The sequence below is a fragment of the Peromyscus californicus genome, unplaced genomic scaffold, assembly GCF_007827085.1.
Source record: "Peromyscus californicus insignis strain IS unplaced genomic scaffold, ASM782708v3 Scaffold_19__1_contigs__length_69161282, whole genome shotgun sequence".
NCBI classification, from domain to species: domain Eukaryota; kingdom Metazoa; phylum Chordata; class Mammalia; order Rodentia; family Cricetidae; genus Peromyscus; species Peromyscus californicus.
Window position 1 is genome coordinate 17,147,455 of NW_026294491.1, and position 15,782 is coordinate 17,163,236.

A 15,782-nucleotide genomic window follows, 5' to 3' on the forward strand; every position below is an offset into this window, starting at 1 on the left:
GAGGGTGTGATGGATTAATTATCTGTGAGGGTCTAAGTGGGAACGGACAGAGTTGGAACAGCAGGTAGGACAGGTAAAAGTCAATCAACCACTCTAGTTCTAAGACAGGATTCTGGGGCTGGAGAGATGGCTCGGAGGGTAAGGCTACTGGCTGCTCTTGCACAGGACCCAGCTTTGGTTTCCAGCACCCACAGTAGGCAGCCTACAATCTCCTGTAGCTCCAGTTCCAGGGGATCAAAGCTCTCTTATGGCCACTGTGGGTTCATGCTCTCTCTCTGTCTCTCTGTCTCTGTCTCTGTCTCTCTGTCTCTCTCTGTCTCTGTCTCTCTGTCTCTGTTTCTGTCTCTCTGTCTCTCTCTGTCTGTGTCTCTCTGTCTCTCTGTCTCCATCTCTCTCTCTCTCTCTCTCTCTCACACACACACACACACACACACACACACACACACACACACACACACACAAACTAAATAAATCTTTAAAAGAATGGCGAACAGCTGAGTACTGGTGTGCTTGTGTACACTGCACTGTTCTGACTTCTGAAGTCATGGGGCCAGCTGCTTCAGGCTCCTGGATGACTTGACCTGGTGGACTGGCACCCAGAACGGCCAGCTAAAGTAAACCTTTACCACAGCCACAGAAACGAAGCCAAGACAGGACCTTTCCTTCTAGCATTTCAAACTTACCATTCTGAGCTTATCTCCGGGAGATAAGCAGAGAACCCCAGGAAAAGGGCTGAGAGATACTACCCATGAGGTATCCTGAAAGGCTTCCATTCTGGATAGGAACAGTTCCTGCTGCTCCTCTCAATGGTGACATCAGAACCACCACCACCTTGCTTCTCTGCAGCTAGCTAATCTTCATGGCTTCCTCATGATAGTTGTGTGTCTTCATCAGGATTTTCAGGAAGATTAGGCAAGCATGACCATTCCCGGTAGGCTTCTGAGAGCCGGCTTCACACTCCCCACACCGATTCTTTGAATTCCCTTTGATTTTGGATTATGCCAAGTCAAATTATATTTACTCTCCCCTAACTGAGACTACTAGGGTAGGTTTATGAAACTTCCTTTCTCTGAGGGCCAGAAATATGGCTCGGTGGGTAACGGTGCTTGTTGCCAAGCTCCAAGGACCTGAGTTCAATCCCTGATATACACACGGAAGGAAAGAACTGACTTCCAAAAGTTGTCCTCTGACCTACACACACTTATATATTTTTTTTAAATTCCTTGCTTGAGTTCTTAAAATCTATCTAAAACTAAGTCTATACTTATGGTTATTGACCATGCGCCTTGGTCTGCACGGTCCTTATACTAATATAGTTTCAAGGAGGTTTATTTCTATTGTAATGTCATTACATTTTTAAAAAATATGATTGCCTTGTGATATTATGACCTTTATCACAGGTATGTGTGGGCAGTGTGTGTGTGCTGTGTGCGGATGTGTGTGTGAAGGAGGCAATCAGGAGTCTTCCTGCTCACTGTCCACTACTCACTGATGTAAGTTGGCTCTTTTGAACCTAGAGTTCACCAGTACGGTTAGTCTAGCTGTCCAGTTGACTCAGGGAATCCCTTGTCTGCCCTCTAGGAATTACAAGTGGGCCATCACACCTACTTGGCATTTATGTGGGCTCTGGAGATCTGAACTTGGCACATCCTTAGGCACGGGGGGTGAGCGATTTAACTGCTAAGCCATCTCCCTGGTCCATATTATTCCCACCTTTTGAAGAGCATGATTTGTTCTTTTTCTTAAATACACACTTGGTTTAGCATACATTTGTGTGTGTTATGTGTGTTCCCATAAAAGTGTGTGAGTATGAGGGGTTCATATGTGTGTGTAGATCTGAGGATGATATTAGAAGTCTTCTGGATTGCTCTCTACCTCATTCACTGAGGCAAGGTCTCTCAACAGAAACGAGAGGTCTTTGCCGTGTCTGGTATAGCTAGCCAGGTAATTCCCTGTCTTTGACTCCTTAGCCAGGGCTGCAATTATAGGGAACTACCATGCCCACCTGGCATTTACGGGGTTCCAGGTCCTCACATTTACACGGCCTGGATTTAGCTCTGGCTGTCCTGGAAGACTATATAGACCAGGCTGGCCTCAAATTTGAATTCACAGAGATCCACCTGCCTGTGCCTCTCAAGTACTGGAATTAGCTTAATTGTACCTTAATCTTACCCCTTCTTGGTAACTATTTTTACCACATATGCACTTAACTTTTAATTTTTTTCTTTCAATATTTAATGTCTGCATTCAATCCTGGCAGAGATTTGATAGCTCACTCAAAAAAAAAAATTTTTTTTTTTGTTTTTTGAGTCAAGGTTTCTCTGGATAGCCTTGACTGTCCTGGAACTCTTTCTGTAGACCAGGCTGGCCATGAACTCACAGAGATCCACCTGCCTCTGCTTCCTGAGTGCTGGGATCAAAGGTGTGTGTGCACCACCACCGCCCGGCTAGCTCACTCGAAATTCAAGCGATTTCGGGTCAGATCATCCTCCCTCACAAGGCTGTGGCCTCCTGACCTGGATCCGTCCCTCTGCACACTGCTGTCTGGTTTCTGTTTTGCACGGCTTCATTCCATTCCCCATTGTGTGTCGTCTATTGTTCTCTAAATGTCATGAGACTCCAACCCACTAGAATTCTGCAAGCTAACAAAACATTTGCACTTTGTTCTTCCAATTTATAAAAATACACACATTAAAGGAATTTACAATTAAGGTCCAAGCTGAGCCAGAACTACTATGGAGCTTCCACCCCAACCCCACATCACCCCCTATGACCACTCCACCCCCACCCAAGCTAGAAAACACCTTGGACCTTGATCTTGACCTGAACTCTTTTTGCTTCCTTCTACCCTGCCCCCATCTCTCTCTCTCTCCCTCTCTGCCATTCCCTTTTGCTTTTCCCCACCTTGTTCCTTTTTTCTCTTCCTCTCCTCATGCCTTTCTTTTCAATTATAGACTCATTTGTAAAATGTAAGCATCTGAGGAGCAATAGAATAAAGATTATGATTTGTGTGCACACCAAGAGTCTATGTACGCCATGGATTTGGGGGAGGGGTGTAGCACGCAGGCGACTACTGCCATGTCGGCGGCCCCTTGGGTCCTCTGCAGAGCTCACTGAGGTCTCCTTGCTCTGGTTAAGGCTACCCTGGCTCCTGGTTAGCGGTGGTTCTGCTCACGCTTCAATCTTGGCTCTCTGTATCTCTGCCCCACTGTCCTCCATGGACATTACTGCATTGTCTAGACTTCTTTTCTTTTTCTTTCTTTCTAGAGGAATTAACTGAGCATTATGCAAACATGTCTTACCTATAATTACTTTCTCAAAGGAGACCAAAAGGAAGAGAAGGGCGAAAAGCCAAGTAGAAAATGGTGGAGATAGAGAGAAAGGAGAGACTTCCTGGCATTAACCTGTTAATATCGGTTCTTTCCTAATTTAGTGTTTATACTATTTCCCGTTTTACAGACTCATTCTTTTCTTTCTTGAGGTAGGTTGCCCATAGGTGCTGCTTATAGATGGCGCTGAGAATTCTCAGCAGCCCACAGTGGGCTGTCAGTCATTTCCTCCCTCCCCTCCCCTGCCCTCCCTTCCCCTCTCCCCTTCTCTCTTCATGCAGACAGGCTGTCATGTAGTCCAGGCCCACCTAGCCCTAACTCACTGGGCAGCTTTACCTCTGCCTCCTCCTACCTCCACATCCTGACACATATGTGTCTGGCTCTTGCTAATTCCGGTACAGCGATGCATTCACAAGCCTTTCGGTTCGCAGAAATGAACGCTTGCCACCGCCACAGAACTCACTCAAACTTGCAGGCCCAAAGCCAACTATAGAGACAGTTAAAGGACTGGAGAGACTATCAGGAAGCTGAGTTGGAAGTCAACATTATCATTCAAGTTGGAAGGGATATTTTAAAAGGAAAATTTCATAGCAATTCATTTTAGGATAATTTTTGATAATACAAAAATGCTAGTTTATACAACAGAGATTGGTTGGGAAAATGGTGGTTGGCAGAGTTCAAGTTAGGAAAATTTAGGGCCCTTCACCAACAGTAATATTTATTTATTTATTTTTGGTTTTTCAAGGCAGGGTTTCTCTGTGTAGCCCTGGCTGTCCTGGAACTTGGCTCTGTGGAGCAGTCTGGCCTTGAACTCAAAGATCCACCTGCCTCTGCCTCCCAAGTGCTGGGATTCAAGGCGTGCACCGCCACAATCTGGCTGACAGTAATATTTATATAAATCGACTTAGATGGTAGCAGCACACAAAGCTGAAATCGTCTTTGGTTTGCTTTTATTTTAAAACAGGGTCTACTGTGTGTCTTGGCTAGCCTGGAACTCTGAAACTCACTATGTAGACCAGGCTGGCCTCAAACTCCCAGGGACTGAAGGCATGTACACTATACCCAGCAATAGCTGAATCATCAACAACACATTTTCTTTTTGTTTTTTTCTTCTCTCTTCCTTTTTTTTTTTTTTTGCTTGTTTTGAGACAGGGTTGGTTTCTCTGTGTAACAGCCCTGGCTGTCCTGGAACTCTCTTTGTAAACCAGGCTGTCCTTGAACTCACAGAGATCCACCTGCCTCTGCCTCCCGAGTGCTAGCCTGGCTCAATGACACATTCTCAATGTCTTCCATGGAGAAAGCAATCACACTGCTTTGCTATATGGTTCTGTCTGGATCAGACTACAACTCCAGCCTTGGGCTCCATTTTAGACACTTGAATTCTCGGCAGACATATATGACTGGAAATGGACCCAGGAGAAAGACCATGCTGAGTCAGGGAGCAGGAAGAGGAAGTGACTGGGATGGGCCTGAAGTGGAATCGAAGATGAAAGAGCAGGAGAAATACATTCAAACACCCAAAGGAAAGAAGACTCGGTAAGTGAAGGTGCCTGCTACCAAACCTGGTGCCTGAGTTTGATCCCCTGGGCCCTACAAGGTGGAAGGACAGAACTGACTGACAGATCATCCTCTGACCCCTGCACACCCTCGATGGCATGTGTGCAGTCACCCCCCCCCCACAATAAGTGAATATAATTTTTAAAATGTTTCAAATACTTGAAAGACTGGGACATAGGAGAGTAGATTCTATTCTAAATAGTCATTGGAACCTGAATGCTCATCATTCTGGCCCAAAAAGATCAGAATCCAAATCAGCAGCTAGAAGTGAGAGGGAGTTCAAGGAGGTAGGGGACTTTTGAAGAAGATTATTCAAACTGGATCAGGCAATTTGAGGCATTTGGGCAAAGAATGTTCTAGCAAAAGAGATTCCAGCTCCATGGGTGTTCAAGTGGACTGACCTTCAGGACCTACCCTACCCCTACCCCGGTATCTAATTCTATGACATTATAAAATCACAAACCAAATGACTCTGACAGCCCGTGAACACACCCACAGAGGAAAAAACAAAACTCAATGAACGACAAAAATAATTATAAGCCACTCTGAATTTCAAGTTTGCAAATATAAAGAAATGATTGTCATTTCCACTTCATTAAGTGAATTCGACTCAAGTTTAAAGATTCAATTTTCTCTTGTTTTGAAATCATTTGATAACTGATCCACATAAACAAAGCTATTACACAGTCCATTCAAACCTGGCCTCTCATCAGGGTGGTAGCCTTGGCTATAATGTTAAAAGGGCAGAAAAATGGCTGATAATGACTGTCCTATTGTATTTCATGCTAACTTAACTTGGAAAATAGTCTTTGAATCCTGGTTTGTTTGTGCACACACAGGGAAGCACATCACCTTTTTAAATAAAAACATGTGCACACAAGAAATTGCTCTGGAGTGTGGCAAGAGAATGCGCTGTATTAGCAGATGACAGTGAGACACAAGACCTCTCACGAAGATGTTACCAAAATCCAGTGGGAGATAAAAGAGAGGTGGACACGCAACTGATGGAAGAGCCTATATAAAAAAAGTATTAAGTCCAGCTGGGTGGCAGCAGTGGCGCACGCCTTTAATCTCAGCACTCGGGAGGCAGAGCCAGGCGGATCTCTGTGAGTTCGAGGCCAGCCTGGGCTACAGAGTGAGATCCAGGACAGGCACCAAAACTACACAGAGAAACCCTGTCTCGAAAAAACCAAAAAACCAAAAACAAACAAAAAGTATTAAATTCAATAATCATAGACAATCAAGACAACCAACTTCAGGGTGGCATTCCTGTGAGTGTGCCATCCAGCCACCGGCCTTTCTGTGTGTCAGTATAAACAACCACACCAACGTGACAGCCACTTTGTGTCAGGTAGATTTTCCCACTACTTATGCTCCCAGTGAATTTGAATTAAAATCCTGCTAAGACTGACACAAGAGAAAAAAAGTACTATGTAAAGGGGTGGGGTCAGGGAGCAGTAAAGAAGAAAGTGATTTTGGAGGATAAACTTATTCAAGGAAAAAAAAAAAAAGTCAGGGGAATGGTGGCATGTGCCTTTAGTCCCAGCACTCGGGAGGCAGAGGCAGGTTGATCTCTTTGAGATGAGACCAGCCTGATCTACATAGAGAGTTCCAGGACAGCCAAGGATATATAGTGATTCTGTCTCAAATTAAAAATAATAATAATAATAATAATAATAATAATAATAATAAATATACATCCAATACAGTAAATATTTCATTATTTCAGTAAAGTTCCAAAATTTGCCACCTTTACAATATTTATTTACTTATACAATGGTACTTTTCCAACAGACCTTTCAAACATGTCATATATATGTATACCGACACACATATATATGTAAGTGAATGACATGGTCAAGAGTATCATTCTTTTAAGTAAAGCAGAAAACGAGTAGCTGTATTGAGCACACAAAATACAGCCTTAATATATATCAATCTCCTTATCAAGCTACTATTGAACGTCTACAGTTTAAAAGTGGTTTTACTCAGGTTGAGTTTCCATGCTAAGTCCCAAGTCCAAAGGTGATTTTTACTGCAGACTTGCAGAGTATACTGCAGACTGGGCATTCGGCCTGTGACCTGTAAGGATGCCCTTTACTCTAAGGGAAAAAACAAAAAAACAACTAAAAACAGTTAAGTTGCCCCTTTTCAGATTTCAGACACAAACAATAAAACTATCCGTTTTCTGCTTGACAGAAAGGACAGAAAGAGAGGAATCCTGATAAGTAGTGACATTTTCTTTTTCTACTTAAAGGCGGGAAATGGGCTCGAGAAATCAAGTCTGAAAAGGGATAGGACAAAGGCAAGGCTTTAAACGACCCCAAAATTAATTCTCAAAATTCCGTGAGAAGTTAGTAACGTGAGGAAGTGTTACTGTTGAGAGCCAAGAAATGAAAGCTGAAGTTGGGGGTTAAGTCTCATCACAGGAGAGAGGTGTAAATACCTTCTTCAACATCTGAGATATACTCCCCATCACTGAGCTTTTCGGGGGCGTTGGCTTTACGAACTGCATGATTTAAGTGATAATAGACGTGTATGAAAATACTCATTCCCAACACCGTGACCCACCATTTAAACATCCCCCCAAACACGTTGGTAAAGGCCTTTCTCCCAGAAGCAACAGATACCCAGCCACTCATCACCATGATGACCCCCATCCCCGCCCCCAGACATTGTAATACCTTCATCATCTGACATATCAAGAACTTCATTCATCGTTTCTGGAACATTCATTTTGTGCTTCTCAGTGATGGTCTAGGAACAAAAAAAAAAAAAAAGAAAAAAAAGAAAAAAAAAGCTGCTTCAGTATGAATGGACTAGGCATTTCTATGGAGATGATTTCTTTCTTTCTGAATTGATTGATTGATATCCTATGGGACTTCAGGGTAGAGGACCTAGGAGGCTTTACACACAACATGCTCTCTCCCTTGAGCAGCACGGGGGTGGGGGTGGGGGTGGGGGTGTGGTCCTCAGAAATGCCCCTCAGAGGAGCACAAGGTGGAAGTCTTCCAGGGACAAACCAGATGACAGATTGTGGTCCCCAATAAGGCTTTTTCAGAGGAAGCGAAGAAAGCATTGCTGGGCTTGTCCCTGCCAGAAGAACCAAACCTCACATTCCACCCCGGGTCATGGAAGGAGATAGCCCAGAATAACAGCAAGGAATTTGTCATTATTATTCTCACCAAGCCTCTTACTTCCTTTGTATTCTTCACTACGTGTCCATTTCATGAACAGGATACAGCAAAAATACTAACGTTATATAAGTTATGCATATTTTATAACAATGTGCATTAAAACCATTTCAGAGGCATCACATTTGCAGGATCCTTTTAGCTTCCAAAAACCTTCACCAAGAACACCAAGTGGCAGGGTGTGTGCCCTCCTGACTCTTGCTTACTCTTTTGGTAACGTTCTAAGTTCATAATCTATATCCATTCAAAAGACAGCAGCAGAAGCAGCAGCAGCAGCATGTAAGTTAAAAAACTGAAAGCAGGGGCTGGAGGGATGGCTCAGTGGTTAAGAGCACTGGCTGCTCTTCCAGAGGACGTGGGTTAGGTTCACAGCACCCAAATGGCCGCTTGCAACAATCTGTAACTCCAGTTCCAGGGGATCAGAAGCCCTCTTCTGGCTTCTGAATTCATGTTGTACACAGATATGTATTCAGGTAAAGCACCTATACACATAAAATAGAAATAAACAAATCTTAAGCTGGGGGGTGGTGGTGCCCGCCTTTAATCCCAGCACTCAGGAGGCAGAGGCAGGAGGATCTCTGAGTTCGAGGCCAGCCTAGTCTACAGAGTGAGATGCAGGACAGCCAAGGCTGCACAGAGAGACCCTGTCTCAAAAAACAAAAACAACAACCAGTTCTGAGAAACAAAAACCGAGGGCTGGGAGAGATAGCTCAGCAGTTAATAGCTCTGGCTGGTCTTCCAGAAGTCCTGAGTTCAATCCCCAGCAACCACATGGTGGCTCACAACCATCTGCAAGGGGATCAGATTCCTTCTTCTGGTGTGCATGAAGACGGAGCACTCATATACATAAAATATATGAATAAATAAATCTTTAAAAAAAAAGAAGAAAGTATCCAGAAGTTGAAACTGAAGAAGGCTGTCATTCAGCTTCTTATTGATATTTTTTTTTTTGGTAAATTTTTCTCCTATGCTCAATTGTTATGTGGAAACAAAACATTTTTGAGCCTCTCTCAGTATATAATACTGAAATTGACTAATAAATAAAATAAACTTTAAAATAAACTTTCAATTAGTTTTATAGTCTCTTAAATTGTACAGAAAATCCCTATATGTTCCTCCATACTAAGTCCCTCATAATAAAATCTTATGTTAGTACAGTACATTTTGCATAGCATACCAAATTGATTCATCATCATCAAAGTTTGTGTTACACTGACATTTCCTTGATTTTTTCAATGTTGCTGCAATGGCTCTGGATTTTCCTTGACTGTTAACGTTTTTCAACTTTCTTTGGTGCTGAGGACCTTGAGAGTCTTGAGCTGTATCAGTCAGTTGTTTAAAGAAGTGTCTGTCTCATTTGTTTGTTTTCTTTTGTGATTAATCTAGAGAAGGAAGGCTACAGAGGTGACGGATCTTTATCTTCTTCATCATCCCATGTCATAGCAAATGTGGTCTTTGATTTTCTGGCTAGGTAGTATTTGTCAGAGTTCTCCCCAGTAAAACTTACCCTGTTCTCATTTGCTTATATACTGTTCTTGTTTGTGTTTTGGAAGGAGAACACTATGTTCAGCCCATATTTAGGCTGTAGGTAATTATGTTTGATGCTTCCTTGAGAGTGAAGGATTTTCATAAGTTATTTGGAATCCTTTGCCAGGGAATATTTTTCAGCCACATTTTTCAGGATTGAAGAAAGCCTTGAGGCCAGTATTCTGACAATGAATGGAATGCCCTGTACTTTTTGTAATTCTTTTCCCTCAGGTACCTGCACATTCTTTCCCATGCATTTAGTTCTTCGCTCACACCAGTATGGGCTCAGATATATTTGCTTCATGCTTTGAACTCTGCTCTAATATTGTTTTATTTATATTGTTTTGGTTAAAGTGTTCCGGCCTTGGTCATCATGAACTCTATTGATTTGTGTGTGACCCCCCTCCCCCACCCGCATCATTGTATTCACATATTTTATTTAACTTTGGTAGTGATGGCAGTGTGCTTCCTTGATGTGCTGGTTAATTTTTGTCAACCCGATAAAAACTAGGGTCACCTGGAAAGAGGGATCCTTAACTAGAGAATTACCTCTATCAGCTTAGCCTATAGGTAGGTATGTGTGTAGGGAACTCCTGATCAATGATTGATGTGGGAGGGCCCAGCCCACTGCAGAAGGTGCCACTCCATGCAGGTGGTTCTGGGTTGTACAAAAGTAGTACCTGAGCAAGCCATGGGGAGCGAACCAATAGGCAGTGTTCCTTTACAGCCTGTGTTTCAGTCCCTGACTCCAGGTTTCTGCTGTAACTTCCTGTCCTGGCTTTTCTCAGTGATGGACTGTAGCCTGTCCATAGAATAACCTGTAAGCTTAGATAACTGGCCCTGCTTCCAAAGCTGCTTCAGGTCAGTGTTTTTACCACCACAGCAGAAAGCAAAGTAAGTACACGTACTTTGGAACAACCCTTTTCTAGTCCTACAGCTAGCTCTTTCTCCAAGGTGTCCTAGCTCCTTTATGCAGGGAACGGTGTTAGCAACTCACGGCTGGATGCTAGATGTTCTCCGATCATGGCTTCTAGAGAAACTGAGTATTTCAAGCAACATAATCAAGTGTAATACAACTTTAATGCCATTAAAGGAAGAGCCATCCCTCTGAAGCTCAGCATTTGGTTTCTCATGCTACAGCGACAATGAAGGCATTTACTCACTTTCCTTCTCAGGATTTCCACATCGTATACTGTCTCTATGTGGCAGAGCTTGTTAGTAGAAACAATGGCTGCTGAGGTCCCAGGAACTTGCTCGAGCAAGGTGGTCAGTGTGGTGGGGGCTGAGCTATGCTAATTATTTTAAGATTACAAATACCAACTCGAAATCACGTCACTGCCATCTAAGGAAATTTACACATAGGCACTACAGCAGGGCTGAGAAGGTGATGTCTGAGTTTATGACAGTCTCAAGTGCCAGAAGTGTGGAATAATTCCTCAGGACTGGCTTTTTTGCTGGCCACCATGAGCGCTTACAGTATTTAGAGGGCATATTCTCTTCCTGGGGGCAGTCTGGACCTTGCTTTTAGCATGCATTATCTTCCTCCCTTTTGAAGAAAGTCACCACCCAAGCTTAATAATGTCGTACATGTGAAATGGCTCCACTGCCATAGACTCTGGCGGGAGCCTGGTTCTTTCCCGAAGATGCAGTATTGCTTCCTCATTTCTGTAACTCTAGACTGGTGGTTACTGTGATGTATTGAGAATCCAACTCAGCCTTGTCCATGCTTTACCAATCAACAGTCAGCCTTCTAGTGTATAGTAACACTTTTAGTGTTTCACTTTTTAAAAATATTATATTTATATGCCTGTGTGTGTGTGTGTGTGTGTGTGTGTGTGCGCGCGCACATACATAGGTAGCTGTGAAGGCCAGAAGAGGGCACTAAATCCCCTAAGCCAAAGTTACCAGCTCTTGTGAGCCACCAGTGTGGGTTCTGGGAACCGAACATGAGTCTTCTGGAAGAGCAACTGTTGAATTGTCTCTCTAGCCCGAAGCTTTTATTTTTATTTCATATAAACATTGTGAAATTGCCCAATGGGTGAAGAATTCAACTGTGACTTGTATTTTGAACTACTAGACAAGGTTTGTCCTGTAACACTAAAACAGCCATCTGATGTATTAACCATAATGACTCAAACAGCTGCAGCCTCACGACACTTGGTTACTGTTAAACAGCTTGTTTCTCTCCTTCTCCTTCCTCCCCTAGAGAGAGCTATATGGGAAATCCAGAACATTAAGGCTAGAAAATGTTATTTGCTTAACCTTTCTCTGAGACTTTAGTAATAGTCAGGCGTGGTAGTGCACGCCTGTACTCTAGGGTCAGAAGCAGGCTACTCTCTGTGGGTGTGATGCCAACCTGGTCCACATAGGGTGACTCTGTCTCGAAACAAAACAAAACACACACTACCAAAACATCCAAAAGAACTCAGCAACAGATTTTAGATTTTAAAAGCTGTATGAATTGACGGATGCAATTTTTGTCCTAACCTCTATGGTGATGATAAAAACAGATCCTGGTTAGTGAGCATTTTCTGTCTTATAAATCATACAGTTTCTCTCTTCTACTCAGCAGATTCATATTCTGGTTTCGAAAGCCTGCAAACTGCCAAAGAACTCAGCTGGCAGGTAGCTGCGGTCGGCCTTAGCCCACAGTTTTCTATATAAAGCACTGCGTAGACAGAGCAAGTTATGCACCGTAGCCATGTCTGCCTTCGGATTGGGAGGCAGGAAAAGGAAAATGATGGCAATAACCCCAACTTCCACTGTCCCAACTGCCCTTAATCCCAAAATTGCCAAATCTAGTTCAAAGGCACGAGACAGGATTAAAATGATTTATTAGGCCGGGCGGTGGTGGCGCACGCCTTTAATCCCAGCACTCGGGAGGCAGAGCCAGGCGGATCTCTGTGAGTTCGAGGCCAGCCTGGTCTCCAAAGCGAGTTCCAGGAAAGGCGCAAAGCTACACAGAGAAACCCTGTCTCGAAAAAAACCAAAAAAAAAAAAATGATTTATTATTGTTTTTCTTTTTTTTTTGTGTTGAGGGCTGGGAAGATAGCTCAGTATGGAAAGACACTTACTACCAAGCCTGAGAGATGACCCTGGTTCAATCCCCAGAGCCTACATAGTGGGAAGAGAGAACTGACTCCCATAAGTTATCCTCTGACTTTGACACACGTCATAGTTGTGTGTACTCCCAACACACCCACAAAATTTTAAATGTATCTAATGCAATAGGGTCATCTGGCAAATGTTTACTTTAATAGGAAAAATATTGGTTTCCCTATGAAAACCCCAACAAGTATTCAAAAAAAATAAGTATGATAATTAAAGCCAATTTTTATCTACCCATAACTTTAAGAAAACATTATTTTGCAAAAATGACAAACATGTTAAAGAGCTTATATGGAGTTTTCAAAGTCTTTACAATGCCAAGATTAAAACAAATAAACAAACTTATTTGGTAGCATGTGGAATCAAAAACTCTTTATCCACTTAAATAACTAATTTTTTCTAAGACTTATTAGTTATTTGTGTGTCTGTGTATCTGTGTCTGAGCATGTGAGTGCAGTGCTCACAGAGGCCAGAGGAGGGCACTGGATCCCCTGGAGCTGGATTACTTAAGTTGAGCACTGCCTGAGGCAGGTGCTGGGCAGGTCCTCTACACTGAGCCATCTTTTTAGCTCCATAGGCAACTTTAATATATATATAATGTTTCAAATTTTGTTCATACCAGAAATGAAGGTTTTGCTACACTGACTGCCAACAATAAGGTGACAATATTTCAAAATGTGGCACTTAGTCTGTGAATGGAGGAAGACGGAACATTCTAGAAAAGCCTAGAATGGGAAACTGCCATCTGGGATCTGGGCTTTCAGAGTAAGAGAGTTCTATATCCATTACTCACAGTGGTGGTCATAGTTTCCTCCGTCACGACCTTCAGCGTGTCAACCACTGAGATGTAGCCAAGGCGCCGGGCAATGGCCAGGGCTGTGTTCCCATTCTGGAAACAGGAAAATGTGGACAAGGTTACTCAACCTGCTATGGAATATTCCTTTACACTGTGTGAATATATGTCGCTGTGATTGGTTTAATAAAGAAGCCGCCTGGCCAATATCTGAACAGGATAAGGTTAGGCAGGAGAACCAGACTGAGGACACTGGGAAGAAGAAGGGCGGAGTCTGAGGAGTCGAGAGATGAAGAAAGAAGCAAGATGAACATGCTGTGTTGAAAGAAGTTACTGCCACGTGGCAGAGGGTAGATAAGAAATATGGGTTAATTTAAAATGTAAGAGTGAGCTAGTAACAAGCCCGAGCTATGGCCAAGCATTTATAATTAATAATGAGTCTCTGAGGGGTTATTTGGGAGCGGTTGCTAGGACGCAGAGAAACTCTCTCTACAGCCTGCAAACAATGCGAGACCAGTGTCTCATCCTACCAACTCAACTGCCACATTAAAAAAAATGTAAATGTTACATTGGAGATATAACTTTATAGTTTGGATCCTAAATATCACAAAGGTCATGTATTTGAAGATGTTGGTGCTACTGGCACGTTAGGACTCATGGAGGGAAGATATGCCGTTTTGGGTGTGTCCTTATAGGGTATAATGGAGGTCCAGACTCCTCCTTTCTCTCTTTGCTTCCTGGTGGCCGTGATCGGAGTTTCAGCAAGCACTCCCTGCCATGATGTCCAATCTCACTACAGACTCAATATGATGGGGTCAAGAGATCATGGACTGACATCTGTGCAACTGCCAGCCAAAGAAAGACTCTCCTTCTTTCTATTAAGTTGCTTGCCTCAGGGATTTTGTCGTAGTGACAGAAAGATAACTAACAAACATACTTTGTAAAAAGCCCAGCTCACCTGTTCCTACCCATGTATCAAGGTCTGGGCAGCCACACATGGTTCCATGTCAACAATCAATGGGACATAAACACCATTTTTCTTTAATATGTGCTTCTATAAGTGGTGACGACGTGAGCATTTTTAGAGTAGGAAACACTGGTCTGCTGCTCTTTGGACAGCTCATGACATGGTCCCCACTGAGGGCTCTGTGGAATTTACCACGGAGATTTAGAAAAGCAACCGGTGTATGAGCAAAATGTGAGAAGCCTTCAGAGCCCCTCTGTCTCCTCCAGCCCCACCGCATTGGACCCACGGCTTACCACAGTGAGTTCATTGGGGGAGGCATTGTTCTGAAGCAAGACGTTGATGATGTGTGTGTGGCCCTGCTGAGCTGCCTGGTGCAGTGGTGTGTATCCGTTCTGCAGAAGGAAGAACGGAGAAATGACATGAGCTTCCTTGAATATGAAACCCAGGATTTTGCTGGAAAGAAAGGGGAAGGCGCCTACCTTTGTTTTGGCATTAACTTTTGCAGAATGCTGCAGCAGAAAATTGACTATTTTGATGTTTCCATAGTGACAGCCCACATGGAGTGGCGTGTAGCCCATCTGTAATTACATTGTATAAAAAGAGAAACATTGTAAGTACACTTTTAGTAACAGCAATCCTAAACGGAAGTAAAAGTTATTATTCAACCTTCCATTTGAGCTGGAAAATAGATTTTTTTTTTAGATTCTTCCCCATAACAAAAATTGCCCTTTTCAGAGTTAGCCTTAATATATCTGATTGAACATAAAAATAGGTATTTAACTTTCCCTTACGTCAGCTCTTTACTCTCTAGATACTGTTGAGGACAGGCAGGAAACATGGACCAATCAGCCCCTAGACAGGTGAACTCTAACTGGTTGGTGCCGTCAGACAGTGTTGTATGGACAGACCAGATTAGGATTGATTGAATGCTCTATCCTCTAACAAAATGGCTAAGTGACAAGCTTGGGGGGCCAGGGCAGGGGTGGTGGTGGCACATTCCTTTAATCCCAGGACTCCGGAGGCAGAGGCAGGCAGATCTTTGTGAGTTCCAGGCCACCCAGGTCTGCACAGTGAGAGCTTGTAAGAGTAAACAACTTACAGCCCACTGTAGATAGGCAGGGGCACAGACACAGTCAAACGTGAGTTCTTGCTGTCTACGTATGAACTTGACCTTGGTATAGATGCTCTAGTTCAGGGAGGTTCTCAACCTATGAGTCACGACCCCTGGGGGTGGAGTCAAACGACCCTTTTACAAGGGTCACCTAACACTATCCGCAAACACAGCTGTTTACGTTACCATTCACAAC

General features: G+C 43.2%; 1 protein-coding gene across 23 annotated transcripts in view; it reads right to left on the reverse strand.

The window, feature by feature from the left end:
• Ank3 (ankyrin 3) overlaps positions 1–15,782 on the reverse strand; it is a 483,262-nt gene that overhangs the window by 110,236 nt on the left and 357,244 nt on the right. For 14 of the 23 annotated variants that reach the window (XM_052744761.1, XM_052744755.1, XM_052744757.1 and 11 more), the window contains 5 exons: positions 14,955–15,053; positions 14,769–14,867; positions 13,509–13,604; positions 7,571–7,643; positions 7,333–7,395 (listed from right to left, as the gene is read on the reverse strand). In XM_052744761.1, the coding sequence (XP_052600721.1) occupies positions 7,333–7,395; positions 7,571–7,643; positions 13,509–13,604; positions 14,769–14,867; positions 14,955–15,053 (430 nt within the window). The remainder of the gene's footprint in view (positions 1–7,332; positions 7,396–7,570; positions 7,644–13,508; positions 13,605–14,768; positions 14,868–14,954; positions 15,054–15,782) is intronic. The other 9 variants (XM_052744762.1, XM_052744763.1, XM_052744764.1 and 6 more) reach the window with 1 other exon arrangement.